This window comes from Leopardus geoffroyi, chromosome X (genome assembly GCF_018350155.1).
Source record: "Leopardus geoffroyi isolate Oge1 chromosome X, O.geoffroyi_Oge1_pat1.0, whole genome shotgun sequence".
Classification (NCBI taxonomy): domain Eukaryota; kingdom Metazoa; phylum Chordata; class Mammalia; order Carnivora; family Felidae; genus Leopardus; species Leopardus geoffroyi.
The window spans coordinates 26180486-26203391 of NC_059343.1; the positions used below are offsets into that span (position 1 = coordinate 26180486).

At 43.7% G+C, this 22906-nt stretch overlaps 1 protein-coding gene across 1 annotated transcript; it reads right to left on the reverse strand.

The window, feature by feature from the left end:
- Positions 1-1807: 1807 nt before the first annotated feature.
- TASL (TLR adaptor interacting with endolysosomal SLC15A4) lies at positions 1808-19412 on the reverse strand. Its single transcript, XM_045471232.1, has 2 exons — positions 19042-19412; positions 1808-3027 (listed from the first exon to the last, which is right to left on the reverse strand). The coding sequence occupies exon 2, from the start codon at positions 3024-3026 to the stop codon at positions 2136-2138; it is 891 nt and encodes a 296-aa protein (XP_045327188.1). The 5' UTR covers position 3027; positions 19042-19412; the 3' UTR covers positions 1808-2135.
- Between the last annotated feature and the right edge of the window lie 3494 nt (positions 19413-22906).

Genomic DNA, 22906 nt, shown 5'->3' on the forward strand with positions numbered 1-22906 from the left:
GGCTCTAGCCAGAAGTAGTTGATTTTTCATACCGCTGGTCTTTCACTTCACCCACCAGATGCGGTCTCCAACCCAGCAAAAGGTAACCGTTTGACGTACATTAATTGGACGCCTACTGTGTGTAAATACCCTTTGAGACCAGAGAAACAAATGAGTAAATCAAAGCTTAAGTTCTTGGCTGGGTGTGAAAATACACAAATATTATCAAGCAAAACACCGAAGAGAAAACGATGCAGCATCAGGGTAAAGGGACTCATGAGTTCTCTTCCCCTCGAACAGCCAAACCAGTCTTGAGGAGCAGGACTTTGCATTTTAACAGGACTGAATTCAAATCCAGGTTCACCACTCATGGTTTGACCTCCCGCAAGTTCCTTAACTCTCCCTGAGCCCCGCTGGCTCACCTCTAAAAAGGGGATGATAGGCATTTTCTTTCGTAGGTGATGAGAATTCTCTAATTCGTGCAAATACGTAACATGGTGCCAGACACATAGGAAGCAATGAATACAGAGCAGCTGTTACCTTGATAAATTTAAAACTGTGGATACCACAGCTGAATAATGAGTTCACAACCGGGTTTCCTTATTCCATATTGTATGTTGTAAAACATTAATGTATAAAAATAAATACTGAGAAATGCAGAAGGTGGTGTTTTGCTTCCGCCAGATCCCTCCTTCTGTATGAAGAGCTCATTTCCCCAGCACCTGCTTCCCCAGCACTTGGGGAGTTTGGCCCTGAACTGAACTGCCTCAGCTCAAGTGACGCCCCCTTCTGGTCAAGCTGGAGAACCAAAGCCAGCCCTCTAATTTCGGTTTGGATCTATTGTGAAGGGCCATCCCAGCTTCCGTGCTCCCTGAGACGGCCTGAGGCCTCTTTGGAAACCTTTTCTGTTTCCTCCCGGTCCCTTAAGTCCAGCGAGCATCCAGCAAGGGGCCAGGCACTCCTGAGGAGCACGGTTGAGAAGACCCCTGCCTGGCTCCAGACAGGTCAAGGGAAGAATGGAGAAAAAGATGAGGGGCGTGTGGAATTCCCATTCCTAACTTCTTTTGAAGCTTAGTACCACCAAGACAATCATACAGAGCAAAATAAAAGGAATTGTCTTAGTATTCACAGTGTGAACCTCGCGGGTCTGGCTGGCTCAGTCAGTGGATCACGTGACTCTTGATTTCACGGTTGTTAGTTCAAGCCCCACATTGGGTAGAAAGGTTACTTAAAAATAAGATCTCTTTTTAAAAAAAATAACGATGTGCTCTTTTCCATTTGGAACACTTCGTCTTCACTAATAAAACTAGGAGGTGAGAGTGGCTGTTTCATGACTGTTGCTAAGTAATCATTAAAAAAAAAACACAATTTGCAATTTGCTACTGTTTGAATGTTTATAAAGAGTTATAAATTTTAAATGATAGGCTGTAAAAAACAGAAAAGAAGTAGAAACATATTTTCAAAACTGTTTCAACTGGTCTTTCTACCCATATACAGCACCCTTCTGAAGTCCATTTCTCTCAAGAAAAAAAAACTTGGAGGAATTAATTGGGATAACAAACAATAACTCTTTACCCTGAAACCTTTGCATTTTTGTCTTTGCGTGGTGGATGTTCTTCTTTGGCTGGGCTGCTTTTTCATCTCGTCTACTCTTTAAGTGAATCATACATTTACTTTTTGGATCTTTTTTTTTTATGTTTTTATTTATTTTCGAAGGAGAGAGAGAGGGAGACAGAGCATGAGTGGGGGAGGGGCAGAGAGAGGGGGAGACACAGAATCCAAGCAGTCTCCAGGCTCCGAGCCGTCGCATAGAGCCCGACGCGGGGCCGAAACTCACGAACCGCAAGATCATGAACTGAGCCCAAGTTCGAGGCTTAACTGACTGAGCCACCCAGGCACCCGTGGATCATTTTTAGTTGTGCTTTGTTGCTATACGACCTTTGCTTTGTAATGAGTCTTTCTGGATGCTCTTCCCACATGCCTTCATTACGTGCAATAGTAAGAGATTTCCTTTGAATTCACCCTTGACCTCTGTCCAACCTTGCTTTTTTTTAGCTCTGGACTCCCCTTCACCCCCACCTTCTGCACATTCTCAGAATAAATGAAGTGTTGCTCTCATTTGGAGGCGTCGAGAAGGAGGGCCGCCAGCCTTCTCTCTATGGATTGACGTTGCTGTACTGAGAAATACGGAGACTAGGTGTGCTAATTTCACCCGATACCAGCTGTAATAGGCAGTTAATGACTATGTCCTTGGCTTTGGAGGTCTCCAGATTCTTCTCTCTGGACACTTGGAGACTAATTTGGTCCACACTTGTCATGATGAGTTCAGACGCCAGAATCTGGGTGGGAGAACTGTCATGAAACTCAATGTCCATAATGTACTGCTTGTATAATTCTAGCAGTTTCTGCTCCAAGTACTCGTTCAGCACTGCGTTAGAAACTGGCTTCTGCATTTGCAGGCTGCTTTTCTCTTTGACGCTGGTTATTCTCCAGTACGACGAATACCGCTGGATCGGTTTCTGGGGAAAGTCGCTGGGCTGAGTGGGAATGGAATCCTCCATGGGCAAAGGAATCTCAGATGATTTCAGCAAAGGGCCATAGTCAAAACTGCTCTCAGGGGGGAAATCCGTCGTCACTGAATTAATAGCCATCACCTGGTCACCTGCAATATGTAAGTCATTGTAATTCTTGCAAATACTCTTACAGGAAGGTGGAACCAAGTAGGTCTCTCTGCTCGAGTCTCTACATATTTCCACTGCAGCCAGGCTGGGGCTTTCAAACACAGGATTGGGGTTTGTCTGCAGCATTATGGTTCTCTGCTTTCCGCTGTGTTGGCTCTCGCTCGCGTGCACTGAAGACATAAACTTGTCTGAGGATTTGCAGCTCACGTACAGACTTCGGACTTGAGTCTCATCCACAGAGCAATAGGAATGAGTGGCAGATTTTGTCTCTCCTTCCTCCTCAGCCACCTGCTCATTATAAGATGAACAGCTCCAGTGGATGTCCTTCTGGTAGGCAAGTCCGCTGAGATACCCTTCTGACAGCATCCTGGAAAGAGAGTTGATAAGTAACGACGGGGAAAATGAAGATTGGAATTGTGAAAAAAAAAAAAAAAAAGGTAGTTGATAGATGAAAAATGACAATAAAGGAAGTGATTCATTCATCCACCACACCATTAATAATTAGGTGCCTGCTGTGTGCCAGAACTATGGCATATGCTAGAGATCAAAAGATGAGTAGGACATAGTCCCGTCTTTCACGAAGGTTCTACCAGGCGACAACAACTGGGGGACAAACAATGCCAATGAGATATGACTGAGAATTGTAACAGGGATGGGCACCATGGAAGTCCAGAAAGGGGCCCCTAACACAGCCTGGGGCAAAGGCAGAGAAGTCAAAGGATGTGTCCTAGAGAAGGTGGCCTTTTAGCTAAAGAGTGAAAAATAAGTGGGAGTTTCAGCCCCACACAGAGTTCAAAGAGAATATGGTGGCATAGCCTGTTCACCATATACCAAGATGCTGAATATAAGCAGAAGGGGCTGGGAAAGAGATTGGATTTGGGGCTTGGAGCGCCTTGGGAGTCAGAGGCGGCAGAGTTTGCCTTCTGCCCCAGAGAAAATGGAGAATGAGAAGCTGCAAAGCGGGGAAGCGGCTAGTGCGTTATAGGGAAAACGTTGAGAAACTTGTGGCACCTTCTGCTGAAAAGGGCTGTGTCTTACTCCTCTTTGTATTCATCCCTGGGAGCTAGCACAATTGTTTGCATTTTTGTAGCGACTTAAAAGATATTGGTGAACTTCAATTAAATAATGGACAGCACTGGCAGATAGGAAAATAATTCACTACCAGCCCGTCACGAAGGACCGGGGAGCCTCCCCCACCTTTGCAGCCCGGGATAAGTTTCTTGCTCTCTCCCACCTGCTTCTCACCCTACCATATCCTAGAAACGTCTGTCCCCAGCTGATCTGTCTACCTCTCCCCTAGTTACCAGGGAGTTTTCCTGACCTCAGGCTTTGGCTATTCCCGCCTCCCCTCCCCACGCTCCACGGTTGTCCCTGGAGTCCGGAGTGGCTAGAACAGGCTGGAAACTAGCAGCTGCATTTGCTAAAAAAGGAACGCTGTGGCATTTTGAGCCTGAAATTGAAAAGTGAAATTAGGAAATAATTGTATCTTAACAGAGGGTCCTATTTTTACATTTTACTGTCTTATGTATTCAGAGTCATTTCCCAAGGGAATTTTTAATTGTGTCAGGGTAATATTATAAAAAGAATATGATTAAGAAAATTAGTATAATTGTTTTAATTTTATAAAGGTCGTACCTTCAGTGTTTATTTTCCCTTTTGGAACTACCTGGAGATCTATTCAGTAAATATATCAATTAAATGGTTACTATATTCTACCCAGGGTTAGATACCACAAAGATACAAAGTTAAAGGTTTTCCACAAATCTGTGAGGTAATTCTTATATGCTAGACGTAATTATAAGAAAAAAGAAAATGTTTCCTGAAGAAGCTTTCTAAGTGTAGTTCTGCCTGCAAACTGAACATCAAGATGAAAAGGCAAATCTCACATACATGAGAAGCAGATAATTTTCAGGGCAAAAGAGTGTATCCTAAAGGCTTAACAGTGATAGTTAGCGACTCGACTGCAGCTGGGGACTTCAACCTTCAAGGTCTCAGAACATCATTGTGGAAAACCAGATTACTCCTGAAATCATTGTTGTACTGTACGCTAACTAATTTGGATGTAAATTTTAAAAAATAAAAAAATAAAAAAAAATTTTTTTTCATTAAAAAAAAATTCCGAAAAAAACAAACAAACAAACAAACAAACAACAACGTAACTCTCTCCTTTCGAGTTCATGAACAAGCTCCTGGAGCTCTGGGCAGAATTCAGTTTTAGAAAAATGGCTTTTGGGACAATATGGCTTGAGCTTTTCAACTTGAGAACCCAGAGCCCCCAAGGGATTCAGGGCACGGTATTTATGCATCAACAGCAGGCTAGTGGATATAATCCCCCATGGATGAAGGTGGTATGGCTCCAGGTAGGTTTGGGAAGAGACGAGCTCTATGCCCTACCTCCCACATAGGATCTGGGGAAGCAGAGAATCTGAGGAAATTCTGTCCTGTTCGGTAGGGCGTGGGAGAAGGAGGAGAGCCAGCCACGTCGATTGCTGGAGTGGACAGGCCTGCGGTGGCCTGCTCACGAACCGGCATGCCACCCAGAGCCTCCAAACCTGGAGAAGACCAAGATTTGGGGTGGGAAGATTGCAGACACATCTATAGACTATTCGCCAGGGACTACTGAATGATAAGTTTCCATGGATGCCAGTATGACTGCATGTTGACAACCAAACATGGCCGCACTTCCATATCCATCACCGACCCTATAGCTCTATGCACACAAGCTAGAATTTACAGGGGAACCCAAGGAGGAGGGAGCCCTGAAGTGACTAAAGAAATCCTGATTGGCAGTGACCACTCAGGAGACTGTGAGCTCAAAAGCAAGATCAAATTGAGGTAGAGGAAAGCAAAGATCTCCAGGAAAATACAGGAAGTAAGGCCTATCTGTGTATTTTTTTTTTCCTTTTTCCCCAAACTTTAATAAAACAACAGTAAATTATTTATTTGAAACGTTAATATTCAGAAGAAAAGTGAAAACAGAAGAGACAAGCTCAATAACGTTTCAGAAGCTGAAAAGAAGGAAGCCAAAGGTTAATGTCTTTGGAGACCTGAGAAAACTGATTCTTACAAGAACCATGGAAAATTCCAAGAGCCAGTCTTGTTGAAATTCCCCTACATGTTCAGGAGTTGGTGGTCCCATGTACCTTTTGGGAATAGGGTTCTCTAACTCATTCTCTCCCTATAACCAGGTGACCGTCTCCCCTTCTCAACCCCAAAGGAAAAGTTGAAATATATTCTCTGAAGAATAAAATACAGAGTCTTGGGAGTATGGGATACCAACTGAGGGTAGAATTACCCAATAATAGAGTACGTGAACGTATGCATGTTGGATTGTGAGATCCATGACCTCCCCTCTTAGCTTCCAGAATGCTGGCACAGGGGCATCCACGTTCCAGGTGGGATTTGGAGAAGGCTGTTCTGGGGAAACTGGACTAGTCTGAGGAGAAGAGCAGTTGACCCCAGAGGATCCACAACTAAATGTGGCATCCAGACCACCCTCATTCAAGTTCACAATCACAAGAGCCCACTGAGCCTTTTGGATCTCCATTCTTAACTGTGGGTAGAATGTTGAAATATCCAAAGAAAGCACTGAATGAGAGAGACAGAAACAGCCACTTAGAGGAGTGAATTCTGGGTGGGTGGAACATGAACTACTGTCAATAATCTCAAGGGGAAAGGTTAGTAACATTACAATCTTTAAAATTAGGATGCTATAGAAAAACATTCTGAACCTCTTACAAGTTAAAAATGTTAGAGAATTTTAAAACTCAGTAGAAAGATTGAAAGAAAGTTGAGGCAAACTCCCATTTTCAAAGAAGAACAAAAATACAAGATGAAAAATAGTAGAGACAAAATTAGAAAACCAGTCCAGGAGATTTATTATCTGAGCACTAGAAGGCTCAGAAGGAAAAGAAGAGTGAAATTTACACAATTAAAGAGTATTTTCCACAACGAAAGGATGTGAGTCTACAAAATACTGGATAAATACCCATTTCCCCTATACTTCCCTTCTTGTTCTTGTAAAATGAACACTTGGGAAAAAGAGAAAACACTCTACGTTTCCAGAGAGAAAAAAAGAAGAAAAAAACCTAAGACCCAGAATGTTTAGACTTCTCCACAGCAACATGAGAAACAAGAAGATTAAGTAACAATATCTAAAAAGTTTTGAAAGAGGGTTGCCTGGGTGGCTCAGTTGGTTAAGCGTCTGACTCTTGGTTTCACCTCGGGTCATGATCTCACGGTTTCGTGAGTTCGAGCCCCACATTGGGCTCTGTGCTGACATCGTGGAACCTGCTTGGGATTCTCTCTCACACACTCTCTCTCTCTGCCTCTCCCCAGCTCATGCTGTCTCTGTCTCTCTCAAAAATAAATAAATTTTTAAGAATCATTTAAAATTTTTGAATGAAATTTGTATTCAATCTAGAATCTCATGACCAAAGTATCAATCGAGTAGATGGATAAAATAGAGATTTTTTTTAACTTTATTTATTTTTGAGGAGGAGCACAAGCAGGAAAGGGGCAGAGAGAGAGAGAGCGAGAGAGAGAGAGAATCCCAAGCAAGCTCCGCATTGTGAGCAGAGCCTGACGCCGGGCTTGATCTCGCGAACCGTGAGATCATGACCTGAGCTGAGATCAAGAGTCAGATGCTCAACTGACTGAGACACCCAGGCGTCCCAAAATAATAGAGACATTTTTTTTTAAGCACAAGTCTCAAATAGCTCATCTCCCAGACACCTTTCTCAGGAAGTCAGTGGAAGATGTGCTCCGCTGAAAGGAGTAAGTGAATCAATGAACAGGGAGCCCTCAGAGTGGGATAGCCTGAGCCCCTCTATCAAACCCTGCAGTGTAAAGGACCCCACTCTGTCCCTCCTTGAGTATGCCCATCCCAACGTGGTATGGCGCTCTAGAGGCCAACGTGAGGAAGCCCAACCAGCTGTCATGGAACTCCGGACCTCAGAATTGTCCGCTCGCATTGCCCAGGGACAGCCTGAAAGTTGGCACAGGCTTTTCTCCTAATCCGTTAAGACTCATGCCAACTTAGGGACTGGGCGCACACACACGCCCAGACCCAGCAGGTGATGAAGGGGTAGCTTTTTGTTGGGGCCATGTGCTGAGGTCAGAAGTGGGCGCTGAGGGCGAGGGGTATCCAGGACTAGGAAGCGAAGATGGGAGTGCTCCGGACTGAGGCCCCCTGTGTTTTGTCCTAGGTTCAGGATGTGCCAGCGTCCTGTCCGGGAGGAAAGTGGAAGGACAGTGTGGCATAAAAGCTGCCTAATGGGTCAAAAGGCCAGCAGCCAGGTCGGAACAGACCCGAAGGCTTCTGGATTGGAAGATGAAATCGAAGACAACTTAGTAAGTCTGAGCACCATGAAGTAAGACTTATATAATTGGCTGTGGACTTGGGGGTGAATTAGGAAGGTGTCAGCACCTGAAAAATCTGGACCCGTGCTGTCCAACAGAACTCTCGGAAACGACGGAATGATCTCTGTCTGTGCTGTCCAGAATGTTAACCGGTAGCCAGTTACTGAGTGGTTGCTGAGTGCTTGAAATGTAGCTACTGAAACTGAATTTCAGTTTTATTTCAGTTAATTCAGGGGGTGCCTGGGCGGCCCTGGAAGTTAAGCGTCCAACTCTTAGTTTCGGCTTAGGTCACGATCTCGTGGTTTGTGTGGGTTCAGGGGCCACGTCGGGCTCTGTAGTGGCACTTCGGTGCCTGCTTGGGATTCTCTCTTTCTCCTCTCTCTGCCCCTCCTGACATGTCCTCTCTCATTCTCTCTCTCCCTCAAAATGAATAAACTTAATGGGGCGCCTGGGTGGCGCAGTCGGTTAAGCGTCCGACTTCAGCCAGGTCACGATCTCGCGGTCCGTGAGTTCGAGTCCCGCGTCGGGCTCTGTGCTGGCAGCTCAGAGCCTGGAGCCTGCTTCCGATTCTGTGTCTCCCTCTGTCTGACCCTCCCCCGTTCATGCTCTATCTCTCTCTGTCCCAAAAATAAATAAACGTTGAAAAAAAAAATGAATAAACTTAAAAAAATAAATTAATTTAAAATGCCGCGTGGCGCTCTCTTGGACAGTACAGGCTTAGAAGATCGTGAAGTTGACAACAAAACTTTAAAATACTGAAGACAGGCAAGTCGAATTGAAATTTAAAGATGACCACGGTCATTCAGTGTCACGGCCACAATTCTGGAGCAACATCTGATTCATCCATCTCTGTACTCCTTTCAAGGGCTGTTGGAGAGGAGGTAGCAAAAAAAAAAAAAAAAAAAAAATCAGGGGCATAAACTTTTAGCTATTTGGTAATGACATGGGACCCTCACCTGAGACACTTTTTGTTTAGTTATTTGGAAACTAAGATTATGTGCAACTTCCTTTTAATATTTCCATCGCTGTTGGGGGAAGTCTAGAACCCCTGTGTGAATGGTTCAAGGAAATTTTTTAAAGCTATTTTTGTTTGAATAGTGTGGTTTCTTGGGTCGTCTCTGAGGTGGTGAAGGTAGCATCTAACATAGGTTTCTCTGGCAATATGTCCAATATGAAAACCGAGAGCCCCTTATGACTAGTAAGTGAGCCAAATGGAGCTAGTCTGAGTGACATTTTCATTTCATTTAAATTGCCACATGGGGCCACCATATCCGCCCACACAAATCCGGGCAATTATAAACTCCAACTCAAAACTTAAGAAAAATGGTGCAAGAAACAGAGTGTGGTTTTACGATATGGCTGAGGTGGACATAATATAGAAAGCAGTGAAAATTGATCTAACCAAATTTGAGATAGAGTCACAGGATGACAACAAATCGGGAGACAAAGATAGTACTCTATCACGTATTGGGGCGCCTGGGCGGCTCAATCGGTTGAGCGTCCGACTTCGGCTCAGGTCACGATCTCGCGGTCTGTGGGTTCGAGCCCCATGTCGGGCTCTGTGCAGATAGCTCGGAGCCTGGAGCCTGCTTCGGATTCTGTGTCTCCCTCTCTCTCTCTGCTCCTCCCCCGCTCATGCTCTGTCTCTCTCTCTCTCTCTGTCAAAAATAAATAAACATTGGGGCGCCTGGGTGGCTCAGTCGGTTAAGTGGCCGACTTCAGCTCAGGTCGTGATCTCACAGTCCGTGAGTTCGAGCCCCGCATCGGGCTCTGTGCTGACCGCTCAGAGCCTGGAGCCTGCTTCACATTCTGTGTCTCCCTCTCTCTCTGACCCTCCCCCATTCATGCTCTGTCTCTCTCTGTCTCAAAAATAAATAAATGTTAAAAAAAAAAAATTAAAAAAAAATAAATAAATAAATAAATAAATAAACATTAAAAAAAAATTAAAATACTCTATCACGTCCAATAATGAGATATCAATAAAAATTGTCTTGGGGCGCCTGGGTGGCGCAGTCGGTTAAGCGTCCGACTTCAGCCAGGTCGCGATCTCGCGGTCCGTGAGTTCGAGCCCCGCGTCAGGCTCTGGGCTGATGGCTCGGAGCCCGGAGCCTGTTTCCGATTCTGTGTCTCCCTCTCTCTCTGCCCCTCCCCCGTTCATGCTCTGTCTCTCTCTGTCCCAAAAATAAATAAACGTTGAAAAAAAAAATTTTAAAAAAAAAATTGTCTTAGGCATCGGCCTATGTGTCCAGACTGGGCAGCCAGTACGTGCAGTCAGAGGGGCACTGACTTAGCCTGTACTTGGTAGGCCAAGGTTGCATGTTCTTGGTAGAAGTGAAGGGAGTTAAAAAAAAAAAAAACAACTAAATCATTATCTGGTTAGTGACAAGTCAACAAATAAAGTCCCGAACTGAAAAATCCAGAAGTTGGAATATAAGCATACTACTTAAAAAGAAATGGAGGTAAATACTAAATAATTCGTAAAAAGGAGATAAAAGTAGTTGCTTTTGGAAAAGAGGTACAGGGATTTCTGTTCTTAGGATCATTTGACCCCAGTTATGTTCCCGTGTAACTTGGGTTAGTTTCTTAATTAAAATAAAAACTAAACACAGATATTTTTAAAGTCACAAAGAGGGTGGGGAAAGACACGGGCCCTTCCTGTACAGCTAAGTTTGTGCTGAAAGAAACAACACATCCTGAGGGTGAAGAAGAAAGAAAAAAAAAATCACTGTGTAAAATGTCAACTTTTATTTGGTCCTAAAGAACAATAAGGATTTGGGGGTGGGGGGGGGGCGCCTGGGTGGTTCAGTCACTTGAGCGTCTGGTTCCTGATTTCGGCTCAGGTCACGATCCCAGGGTCGTGGGATCGAGCCTGGCATTGGGCTCCACGCGGAGCGTGGAGTCTGCTTAGGTTTCTTTCTCTCTCTGCTTCTGCCCCTCTGCCCCGCTCACTCTCTCTCTAAAACAACAGCAACAACAAAAAAGAACAAGAAAGATCTGAAGAGGCATGAGAAAAGGGAAAAGTCACTGCAGAGAGAGAAGTCCACGAAAGTGCAGAGACCTGTGTGATTCTCGCGTCGTCAGTAACGGATGCCAATCTAGGTGGGATACAAGCATTATTTCTCCAGGTCACGGTCACTTAAGGCTTTTACTAAAATTTCACAGTCACTCTTTATTAGCCTTGTTCCCATTCAGCCCTACCCCAAGTCTCCCACTATTTATCCTGTTTCTTCTCAGACCAAATGATCAGCGCGACTGGAGTCCTCTTGCATTTTATGTGGCTGATGTTTATGAGTAGTCCAGATAACCTCCTTCATAGCCATGAAGGAGGAGGGTCTAGGATTTCGTTTGGAATAATGGGCCCTTTGCACTGTTTGTCATCATCCGAGAGCTTTGTCGATAGCTTGATTCTGATGCAACGGGAATGCTAGCGTTCTGATGTGTGGGGCCCAAGGCAGACCAGTAGGGCAGAAAGTGGTAAGTCCAATGTTGAAAAAGCAGAAAATATGCCCTAATTTCTAGAGAGGCGTGCACTCGTGGCTAAAGGAAAAGACTCGTCCGGTGGAGGAGGTAAGTTGGGACACGCAGAGCTGAAGACACGCGGTGTACCCGGCGGGCCACGGCAAGGTCTGGCAGCTGATGCAATCTGTCAGTCGGGTCCTGGATTCATCCCCCCTTGAGGAGCCTGAGACAGGAACCCGGGAGGGAGGTAGCAAAAGAGGAAGAGAAGGAATGAACTTGAGAGACCGAGATCCCTGGACATGGAAATGAAGGAGAGAGAGGAACGAAAAGTGACTGAGTCCGGGCCTGCTGGGAAATGGCACCAGCGCTGACCAAAATGAAGAGATCAGGAGAAAGGCTGGAAAGTGAGCTAATGGGTTCGGTTTAGTTCCTCTTGAGTCTCCCACGAGATGAGCTTTCTGAGTGCAAGTGTCTAACGGTGCATTGGATATTCAGGCGGGGAGCCCGTTGGAGAGACTCCTTACAACCAACAGTGAAATCATCTTCCAAGTGTGCGCATTAGAAATTTATATTGGGAGGGGAGCCTGGGTGGCTCAGTCGGTTAAGCGTCTGACTCTTGGATTTGGCTCAGGTCGTGATCTCAGGGTTCATGGGTTCGACCCCACATTGAGTTCCATGCCCAGCGTGGAGCCTACTTTAAAAAGGTCAAGTTTCATCATATCTTCAGACTAGTGCAAAAGAAAATTCTTCAACGTTTATTTATTTTTGGGACAGAGAGAGACAGAGCATGAATGGGGGAGGGGCAGAGAGAGAGGGAGACACAGAATCGGAAGCAGGCTCCAGGCTCTGAGCCACCAGCCCAGAGCCCGACGCGGGGCTCGAACTCACGGACCGCGAGATCGTGACCTGGCTGAAGTTGGACGCTTAACCGACTGCGCCACCCAGGCGCCCCGAAAATTCTTAAATTAGTGGTCAGGAGACCAGAATTCTGGTTCTGACCTTGTCATTAGCTACGGTTTTCGTCTTATTAATGACAAGTCAATAAAATAGCTCACATTACTAGTGGCTACAACCCACGAAGTATCCTAAGTGCTTTTTATGTACTACATCACTGGATCCCCACAGAGACTCCAAGATGTAGGTAGTATTATTATGCTCATTATACAGAGGTCAAAATTAAGTAACATGTCCAAAACCACCAGACGTTCAAGCGTTGGCAGTCAGAAAACGAGCCCACACTCACATGTTGCTTCACATCACAGAGACTCAACTTCTGATCTGCTGATGAATCATGTAGGATTAAATTATCGGTAGAGTCGCCTCAAGCTTGTATATTGCATGAGTTTATAAGCATATATTAAGAGAGTGTAAGCGAGCATTGCTCAGAATCAAAAATCAGTTTCTGAAAATTAGCAGCAGAGGGCAGCAGAGAGCATGCTAAAACAGCTTTTGAAAGCCTGCTCTAAAGCTAGGCAATGTGTGAAATTTATCAACAAAAATTAAACTTACATTAACTCATTTAATATTCATAAAACCCTTTAATGTACCATTAGAGTGAAAACAATACTGCGTATCGTGACATCCTAAAATTTAAAAATAGAGAAATAAAGGATGTTCTTTGAGTTGATTTTGGTGGTTAGCCTTTAAAAAAATGTCACTATTTGTGAAATTCTTATGACATTAATCTCTTCAAAGGTATTATGAAAGGTATACTCCAAACAAATGCTAAGCCATGTTTTACAGTAAATTTCATTTGACACCCTGAAACTTGAGCCAATGGATTACTTTAATTGTTCCAAGATATTTTATCATTGAATTTTTGTTTCTCATCACAGAGAAGATAGAGAGATATATTTAGAATTGCCCATAACTAGGTGTGATGGAAAAGACATCCAAGGACTTTTGCAGATGAGATGTTCCAGGCAAATTTAGCCTACATTAATCATTACCAGAATAGGGGAATACCAAAATTAACCTTAGTTGCAAATTCACATCTTAGAAATATGTGCTAAAGTGCAGTACCTTGTTAAATCATTTACTTGCATTTCAGAAGAAACTGCAATATAAATTCTTCTTTCTGTGCTAGCATTTGCAGCGTTTCTCAGAAAACTCTTGTTATACTCTGCACATGGAAATACTTTTTTTTTTTTAATTTTTTTTTCAACGTTTATTTATTTTTGGGACAGAGAGAGACAGAGCATGAACGGGGGAGGGGCAGAGAGAGAGGGAGACACAGAATCGGAAACAGGCTCCAGGCTCTGAGCCATCAGCCCAGAGCCTGACGCAGGGCTCGAACTCACGGACCGTGAGATCGTGACCTGGCTGAAGTCGGACGCTTAACCGACTGCGCCACCCAGGCGCCCCGGAAATACTTTTAATTTGCACGCAAACAAGACAAGTGTGAGTTCAAAGAGAAAACATAAAGAGGGGAGAACTTTACAATAGGAAACATTTGGAAAAACAGAAGTTAGGGATCAGGAAACTTTTTTTTATAAAGGGCCACATATTTAACATTTTAAGTCTCGGCCACAGCTGCTCAACTCTGCATCATGGCAGGAAAGCAGCCATAGACCATAGGTAAACAAATGGATGTGGCTGTGCTCCAATAAAACTTTATTTAGAAAAACAGGCAAGGGGGCGCCTGGGTGGCTCAGTCGGTTGAGCGTCTGGCTTCTGCTCAGGTCACGATCTCACAGTCTGTGAGTTTGAGCCCCGCGTTGGGCTCTTTGCTGACAGCTCAGAGCCTGGAGCCTGCTTCGGATTCTGTGTCTCCCTTTCTCTCTGCCTCTCCCCCACTCATGCTCTGTCTCTCTCTGTCTCCGAAATAAATAAACATTAAAAAGAAAAAGAAAAACAGGCAAAAGGCCAATTTGATTCATGAGCCATGGTTGCCATGGTTTTGACCTAAGTCACTGGAGGGGCAGAGAGAGAGGGAAAGAGAACCCCAGGCAGGCTCTGGGCTGTCAGCGCAGAGCCCCACACGGGGCTTAGTTCCACAAACTATGACTTCATGACCTGGGCTGAAATCAAGAATCAGACGCTTAACCATCTGAGCCACCCAGATGCCCCTAAGCCCAATTTTTCAGTAACACTGCATGTTCGCTTTTATCATAATTTGGATTTTCCTAACGAGGAAACTGAGGTTGAGGTTTGACAAATGACCTTCCCAAGGTCACAAAGAACTAAGTGCTGGAAGCAAGATTCAAGTCCAAATTTACGAACTCAAAGGACATGGTCTGTTCGTCAAATATATCACACTACTGCCTTGTTGAGAGCAGTTAACGTCAAGCAGTCGTGACAAGCAGTTAGTCCTTCCCGGAGAGGGGTATCCACCCTGACTCCAACAACCCTGACTCTGACTCTAAAGAACAGCACTTGGGGGCACCTGGGTGGCTCTGTGGGTTGGGCATCTGACTCTTGACCTCTGCTCAGGTCATGATCTCAAAGTTTGTGAGTTCGAGCCCCACGCTGATCTCTGCACTGACAGCACAGAGCTTGCTTGCGACTCTCTATCTCTCTCTCTCTCTCTCTCTCTCTCTGCATGCATGCTCTCAAAATAAATAAACTTTTTTAAAAAGAAAAAAAGAGTACAGAATAACAACAACACTTAGGGACAAAGTGTTCCCAAACTGTTCTGGGAACAGTGAAATACAGAAAGAAAAGCTCCAAGAAAGCCATCAGCACGTGCCCCAGAGTGGGCCCGAGGCACACAAATAATTCATCCTCTCTGGTCTTTTCATCTGTGTCAACATTTTCCCTAATCACTCGCCCTGCTGCAAGGTGGCATCATCTCGCCCTTAATTTTACAACCACAGAATAATTTAATATTACAGATATGTTATTTTTTCTCATGTTTCAAGTTATTGAAGTTTTAGTTAGCACACAGCATAATATTCATTTCGAGGGTGTATAATTTAGTGAATCACCATGACAAAGAGATGCGCCACTTAAATATCAACATTACCCCATGACCTCCAGGAGAAGGTCCCCGTATGTTAGGCCCTCGTGCTACGTGGTCCTTATCTGTGTTCCCAGTTCTCCACACCTTCGCACCCACCGCAAGCATTTGTGCATTTTTATTTCGTGTGTGTGTGTGTGTGTGTGTGTGTGTGTGTTTCTGTCCTGAGAGCCCTGCTTCCCTACCCAGGCCCTGTTTCATCACCCATACCCTTCAAATCTCATTTATCAACATTTCAGAGCCCCTGGCCATCCATTCAGCATCCTTGCCCCGGAACTAGAGATTCTAGGTTATTTCTGTCCCTGCCCCCAAGATGTTTATCAGGATTGCATGGAATTTGAGCAAAATCATCTGTTACCTTAAATAAATCAGGGAAATGAGTCATTGGGATAGTCCTTTGAAAGAAGGAGTAACTGGAAACAGCAAAAGGAAAGCAAGAAGTTTGGGGGTTGGTGGGAGGTTGGGGGTTGGGGCTGATAGGGTGGCAGAACAGAATCGTCTCTCGAAGGGCAGTTTGCACCCATGTGAACTAAGACATCTGAGGGACTGGGTTGAGACGGGTGCAGAGGAGACCTCCAGGGGCGCCTGAGTGGCTCAGTCAGTTAAGCGTCCGACTTGATTTCGGCTCAGGTCACCATCTCACAGTTCATGAGATCGAGCCCCATGTTGGGCTCCACGCTGACAGCCTAGAGCCTGCTTGGGATTCTGTCTCTCTCTCTCTCTCTCTCTCTCTCTCTCTCTCAAAATAAATAAACTTTAAAAAAAAAAAAAAAAGAAGATCTCCAGAGCCACGTGGAGGCAGCGGTTACAAAATAGTACAGGAACAGGCACATCTTAGGTCAGCAAATCATTTCTGAAACTGGACATTGAGGTTTTTATTGCTTTTTTATTATGCGTAATCACTGCATGTACCTCCGTGAGTGTTTTTCCTTAGGCCAGATGTGAAGGAGCCGAATTACTGCCACACAGCTCTTGTAGATTTCCTTTCGAGTAGCTTGGGCCAGCTTATTCTCCGACCAGCAGGGTTTGAGATTAATTGTTGCACCGACATCCTTCAACAGAGTATTACTGTTAATTTGCCGATCGGATGAGCAAATTTATTTTTGCCTCAAATTTGAGGATGAAGCACTGTCTTATTAGGATTATGTGTAGGTGACCTATCAGGGATGTTATTTTTTTTAATACCCCCAAATCCTCAAAATACTCCCTTTCATCTCTTTGCCTGTTTTTCCCATAAGCTAAATCCTAGATCCCCTAATTCCAGCCCTTATTTTTTTAAGATCTTGATCTTTGAATCTTGTGAATAAACCGCCAAAAGGTTATCCCTGAAAAACTTGAATGTTCTTTTGTTTCGTCATCATCGGTAAATCTATCTTATGCGTTTGGTTTTCCAGCGAATGATACGAGAACTTTTTACCCAAAACAAAGTTTCTTCAGGACAGATCTCCCCACATTAAAAAGCTCCCATAGTTTGCTTACCGTTACCTTTGAAAGTACACATGGTTTAGAGCTAGAAATAAGCATTTACTTCATCATATACCTTGGTTTATATTCCTCTTATGTCCTCTTTGGACAAATGCTCTAAAGTATCTCTCATCCATATGTCAATTCTTGTTAACAAAAGAAATCATTGGGGGGGGTCATCTCTTCTTTCAAATATGAAGTGATTCTTAACTTGTGCGGGTCTGATTTGATGGCTAAGATCATAAAGTCCAAAGGCCTCTGTTTTCCATATGAACCTCACCAAGTAAATAATTTTTTGTTCAGTTCTCCTTCCGAGGGCTTTCTCTGGGTGTGTGAATTTTCTTATTTACAGAAACTGTAGATGTGGAGGCAGAAAATTTGTAAATATGTTTTTGTCTTAGTTTGGATTTTCTTCCTGCTGGGCCTTGACATCTCACAAACGAAAAAGATTAAAGCCCATGATCACTTTTTTGGATTGACACAAAATGAGAGGAATCAAAAGATAAGTGATGCTGATAATGTTGACTGATGTTAAATTTCTTTGGTGTTATAATTGCTAATCATTATTAATGAAATTATTTTGCGTCTATTAGCACTATCATTTACTTCGTCGTAGTCCCAGCAACAAAATGCCATACCGTGTACTTGACTGCATTCTAAATTTAGAAAACAAAATTGGGAAGAAAATAAAATTGGGAAGAAAAATTTAAGTATGAATCATATCTGAAAGAATAGTCTTGGTGTTACATTTCCTTAGCGGTGTAATTATGGGGAAGACTGCCCTTTCTCTTAGCATCCAGGCTCAAGGATTTGGGGGTGACACATGTCCTAAAGTCACCAAGGGAACTGTGTACATATATGTGTGTACATGTGTGTATAGAGATGAAGAGAAAGCAAGAGAGTGAGAAAGTAAATATAGCAACATAGCTACAACCGATTACTCGATGGAAGCATGGGTGTTCGTTGTACTATTCTTTGCATTTTAATACAGGTTATGAAACTTTGCAAAAGAAAAACTGGGAGGACCCATCCCCCCCACCCACCCACCTTAATTTCCACATGTGAGTGAAATCACAGATATGTGTCTTGCACTCGCTGACTCATTTCCGCGTAGCGTAATACCCTCCAGTTCCATCCATGTTATCTTATGTATCTAAGCTAATCATGAAGTATGTGATGTGTGATTAGAAACGGTTCAGTAACCGGAGCGGACGTAGCTATTGAAACACCACGTTGATATGAGACTTAGCGCCCTTGCCTTTGTACATCCCCTGAATTACCATTATAACGTGAACGGTTTTCACCCAAATTTCAAATACTCTCCACTCCGACGAGAAGCTTTTCAAGCCCAGAAACACACTGTTCTTACACTGACCTTTGCAGGAAATGTTCCAAAAATATCAGTACGAATATTCTGGCCAAGTCAGGTCTATACCACAACAAAGATGGATGTGCGCAAGAAGGAGTTCGTTGGAGCAGATGTAACGATAGTTCACGCGAAAGCCCCCCTGTAGGTGCCGCCTTCGATACCAACAGGTAGACTTTCCCCAAATGAGCCTGGTGGCAACTCGGAAAGTAACAGCCCTGGCTATCACGTTGGCTTTGAATGTGCCCTGCCGCACAGGAAAACTCTTAGCTCAAGCTCTCGGAATGAATCATCGAGAGTCCAAGCCAACTGGAGCTTACTGTCATTGTCCTCGTCTCTAGAACTCTATCACTGTATTCTAGAGATGTGCTGTCCCTGCAAAGTTCTGGTCAGGTTTTGAGGCCTGCTTTTCAGAACGTGGAAGCTGATTCTGTGCAGCAATTTCTGAACAAGCACCGTATCAGTTACACAACAAACACGTGATGCGACCCGTCCAATTTGGGGGGTAAAAAAAAACACACACAACATTTCAGAACCGCCCCAAATGTGAACGCAAGGGGGTAAGAGAAGGGAGCATTTGGCTTCATTTCTCCCGACTGTCGTCCACTCCCTCGAATGCTTGCTGAACCTCCCGCTCACCTGTGACTTGCTCAACTAGGAAAGCATCTGAGAGGCGATGGCATCTGGTCTCTGGTGGTAAACGACTCAACAAGTGAGAGGAGAGGTGACAGAAGGATTGGCAATTAGAGGTCCTGTTGCCTCCTTTCTCTTACCTTCGCGAACCAATCTGCTCCTTTGGTCCGGAGGAAACAGCAAATGACCATATAGGGACAAGTAAGTCAGCTGTGCTTTTTCCAGAAATGTCCACCAGCCTTCCAAGAAACTAAGCTGCTCTTTGTCCGGCCATTCTTCTTATAGCTGATCCCATGGAAAGAGTTGTTTTTGCTCGAGTCTGATTTGTGCTCAAAAACAGTGGGAAGTCCCAGGAAGCGGGGAGGCAGTAACTGACAAACCCACATCGAGCCACAGAATGGTGTTTCTTCCCCTTTTTCAAAAAATGAAACCTATCTATGAAACTGTCTCTTGTTAAAATAGTTGATTGCTACACTTTATAGAAGAACCCTATCCACATAAATGTAGTCTAACAGTAAATTCTCTGGGATCCCTTCACCAAAAGAGAGCCAGAGTCCAATGGGATTTAAAAAAGTTCTCTGTCTCGTCACTGAGCTCGCTGAGCTATAATTTTTAAGAAGTATTCTCAGGTTTGTACTCAGAATTTTAAAAAATGCTAACGAAAACCGTTTTCCCTCACAGATTACCCAAAGTCAAAAATGATATAATACACCCAGTGGGCAAGGTTGTAGGGAGACAGGCACTCTCCTGCATTAGTGATGAGATTATAGACATTTTTAGAGGGCAGTTTCCCAGTATCTGTTGAAGTTTTTTTCCCCAATTTGAAATATTCGTACCCTCTGACCCAATAATTTCATTTGTATAAATTCACTCATGGCACAGGTTTATCCCTGGGCACACAAAAAAAGTGAAAAGGTATTTGTGGCAGCATTAAGAAAGTCAACACCTGGAAAAAATAGTCATCAATAGGACATTATGCTAAATAAATGTAGAACTGTATACAATACTACACAGTTGTTAGAATCATGTGGCTTTATATCTCATCATAGCAAAAGGTCTCCAAGTTACATTGTTTAGCAGGAACACATAATATGCTCCACTTTATATAAATACAAATCAGTATACTTCTCTAGGGATATGCAAGAAACTGGAAAGAAACAATTGCCTTTTGAGAATGAGTCTTACTTACTTTTCACTCCATCCCCTTTTAAAATTTCTACTATGTGTATGTATTACTTTTTCATTTTAAAAACCAGTGTATTTGGGGGCGCCTGGGTGGCTCAGTCAGTTAAACATCCAACATCGGCTCAGGTCATGATCTCATGGTTTGTGAGTTCAAGCCCCGTGTCAGGCTGTCCACTGTCAGCACAGACCCTGCTTCAGATCTTCTGTCTCCCTCTCTGCTGCCCCTCCCCACCTCTCTCTCTCTCTCTCTCTCTCTCTCTCTCTCATCGAAAATAAATAAATGTTTTTAAAAAATAAATACAAATCAGTATTTTTAAGTTCTCTATAGTTTTATTTGATTTTACGGCCCAAACGTATTGTAATCTGTTTTCCTGGAGGACAGACAAGTCTATCTACAAACGAGTCTGTTGTTCTTGCCCAAAAGCAGAAAAATGTTGAGAGTTCTGGAAATAATTGATCTGGTTTACCCTGACTGCTTTTAGCCAACCCACAAAGAATAATGCTACCCAAATAGTACCTACTTCTATTGTCTTTTTCTACCTAACTGATCAAAGCTCAGTTCCAAACCCTCACTATGTGAATCTGTCCACTTCATGGGTCCACATGTTTTCTGCATTATTTCATGGGGCATTACTTAGATCCAGTTGAAAAGGCAGGTTCCCACATGTGAGCCCTAATATGAATTACTGTCGAATTGGACCATCAAGCCCTTAGTTGTGAGCAAGAGGTTGTCATAACTAGAGAGCCAAATATTGTTTTATTTCTTTTGATTGTGGATTCAACCACAACCAGCGAGACTGAGGATATTCTAGGGTGGGCCATACCTACCTCCAGAAACACTTTCTCACGGGTTCCCAAAGAGCTCACCTGGCACTGCCATTCAGTAGCCATTATGGGGCGATTCTGTCTGCTCTGGGTTGCGTTAACTCACATTGATTGTTTCAAACGGAATATGCAAAGTTTGTATCATCCTCACTCTCGATTTTTGCCTCTCAAGTTATTCATTTTATGGAAATCATCCTTTGTCGGATATATTTTCCGTCATCGAAAAGATAGCCCAAGGGCGCCTGGCTGGCTCAGTCAGTTAAGCGTCCGACTCTCGGTTTCAGCTCAGGTCACGATCTCACAGCTTCGCAAGTTCGAGCCCCTCGTGGGGCTCTGTGCTGACGGCGCAGAGCCTGCTTGGGATTCTCCCTCTATCCCTGTCTCTTCCCCTCCCCCGCTCATACTGTCTTTGTCTCTCTTTAAATAAAGAAATAAACTTTAAAAAAAAAATTTTTTTTAAGTTAGCCCTACGTTTGGGCGCCTGGCTGGCTCAGTCGGTAGAGCATGTGACTCTTGATCCCGGGGTAGTGAATTTCCAGCCTCACCTTGGGCGTAGAGCCTACTTTAAAAAAATAATTTGAAAACCACAAAAAGTTGGCACTATGTCAAGTTGGCTTACCATTTCTCTTTTGACAAGACCTGAGCTTATGAAATTGGCTTTACACTGCTTTCTCTTTGCTGACTGAAATAAAGGAGAATTATATCCTGTGTAACTAAAATCCTATAATGAGATTTTCTATCAATCTATTGGATGGCAGGTAAAGAGTTACTGCCTTGATTTCTGTGCCTCCAGAAGGATATTATTCCTGGGGCACCTGGGTGGCTCAGTCCAATCCAAGAACATCGGATGTCTTTCCGTTTATGTGTATCTACTTTAATTTCGGATACTACGTAGGCTATTTTGTCCCTTAGCTTTTTTTGTATTAATTTTTCACTGTCGGTACACGTAGATTGACCTCATCCTTCTTGACACCTACATAGACTTTCAGTGCAAGCACGTTCCAGTGATAATGTATTTATCCAGTTCTTTATTGATAGAACCCCTCCTTTAGGAAGATCCCCCTGCCGTCACCCGGTGGGTCTTGTGTCACTGCACGCTGCTACTCATTCTCCTACCTCCCCACTTCATCCTTTCTAAGAACTTTCATTGGTTTCCTATCAACCTTCCATTTCCTAGAACTGAAATTCTTGCTTCCCCCCACCCCACCCCCCTCCCGCCAGTGTCTTATCTTCGTGAACTCATCGCTTGCCATATCTGCCATTATGTTCTTTGGATGATGTGTGAATCTGTATCTCCAGTCCCTCCTGTGTCTCCTGTGATCTCCACGTTTTCGTTTGTGGATAGTTGACTGCTTCACGTAAACGAGGCCAAATCTTAAATCTTTTGACCCCAGGATTTACATGTATACTTATCTTTATAGCATTACTCAGGCTCAGTACTTTGAAATTCTCTCTAATTCCACTTTATCCCTAATCTCCCCCCAAATTTAATCACCAGTGCCTGCCAACTCGACTCAATAGACCACGGTGGTTTATAACTCAATTCGATCTGTGCCTCTAGGGAGAGTAAACAAAACAAAAGCCCTAGTATCCGTCTGACAGTGCATAATGGTAAACAGCGTGTAACTCACGGCGTCTTTAGAAACAGCCCTGTCTTCCCATATTCATTTTCACAGTTTACCTTAGCCATTTTTATCATCACTGTCTCCTGAAGCCACCGTTAGAGTTTTATGCATACAGTTGTAATCCATTTCCTCCATAGAAGATCAATCTTAAGTGGTATTCTATAAAAATTATCATGAACATGTTCGAGTTTAGGAGCACGTCACATATTCCATGGCGTAAAATGAATACGACATTTTAAAACTCTTGGTTATACTTCAGTAAGTCTCATTTCTACCGAAGAAATCCATAACATAAGCTGTGGAGAGGTACTGCTTACCGAGGACGGGATGACAGATTATAATTGCTTTATTAAGTACAACATTCGGAATG

Bases quoted from the DNA above. Each gene is read 5' to 3' on its own strand.
- TASL (XM_045471232.1), bottom strand. From the start codon at position 3,026: ATGCTGTCAGAAGGGTATCTCAGCGGACTTGCCTACCAGAAGGACATC.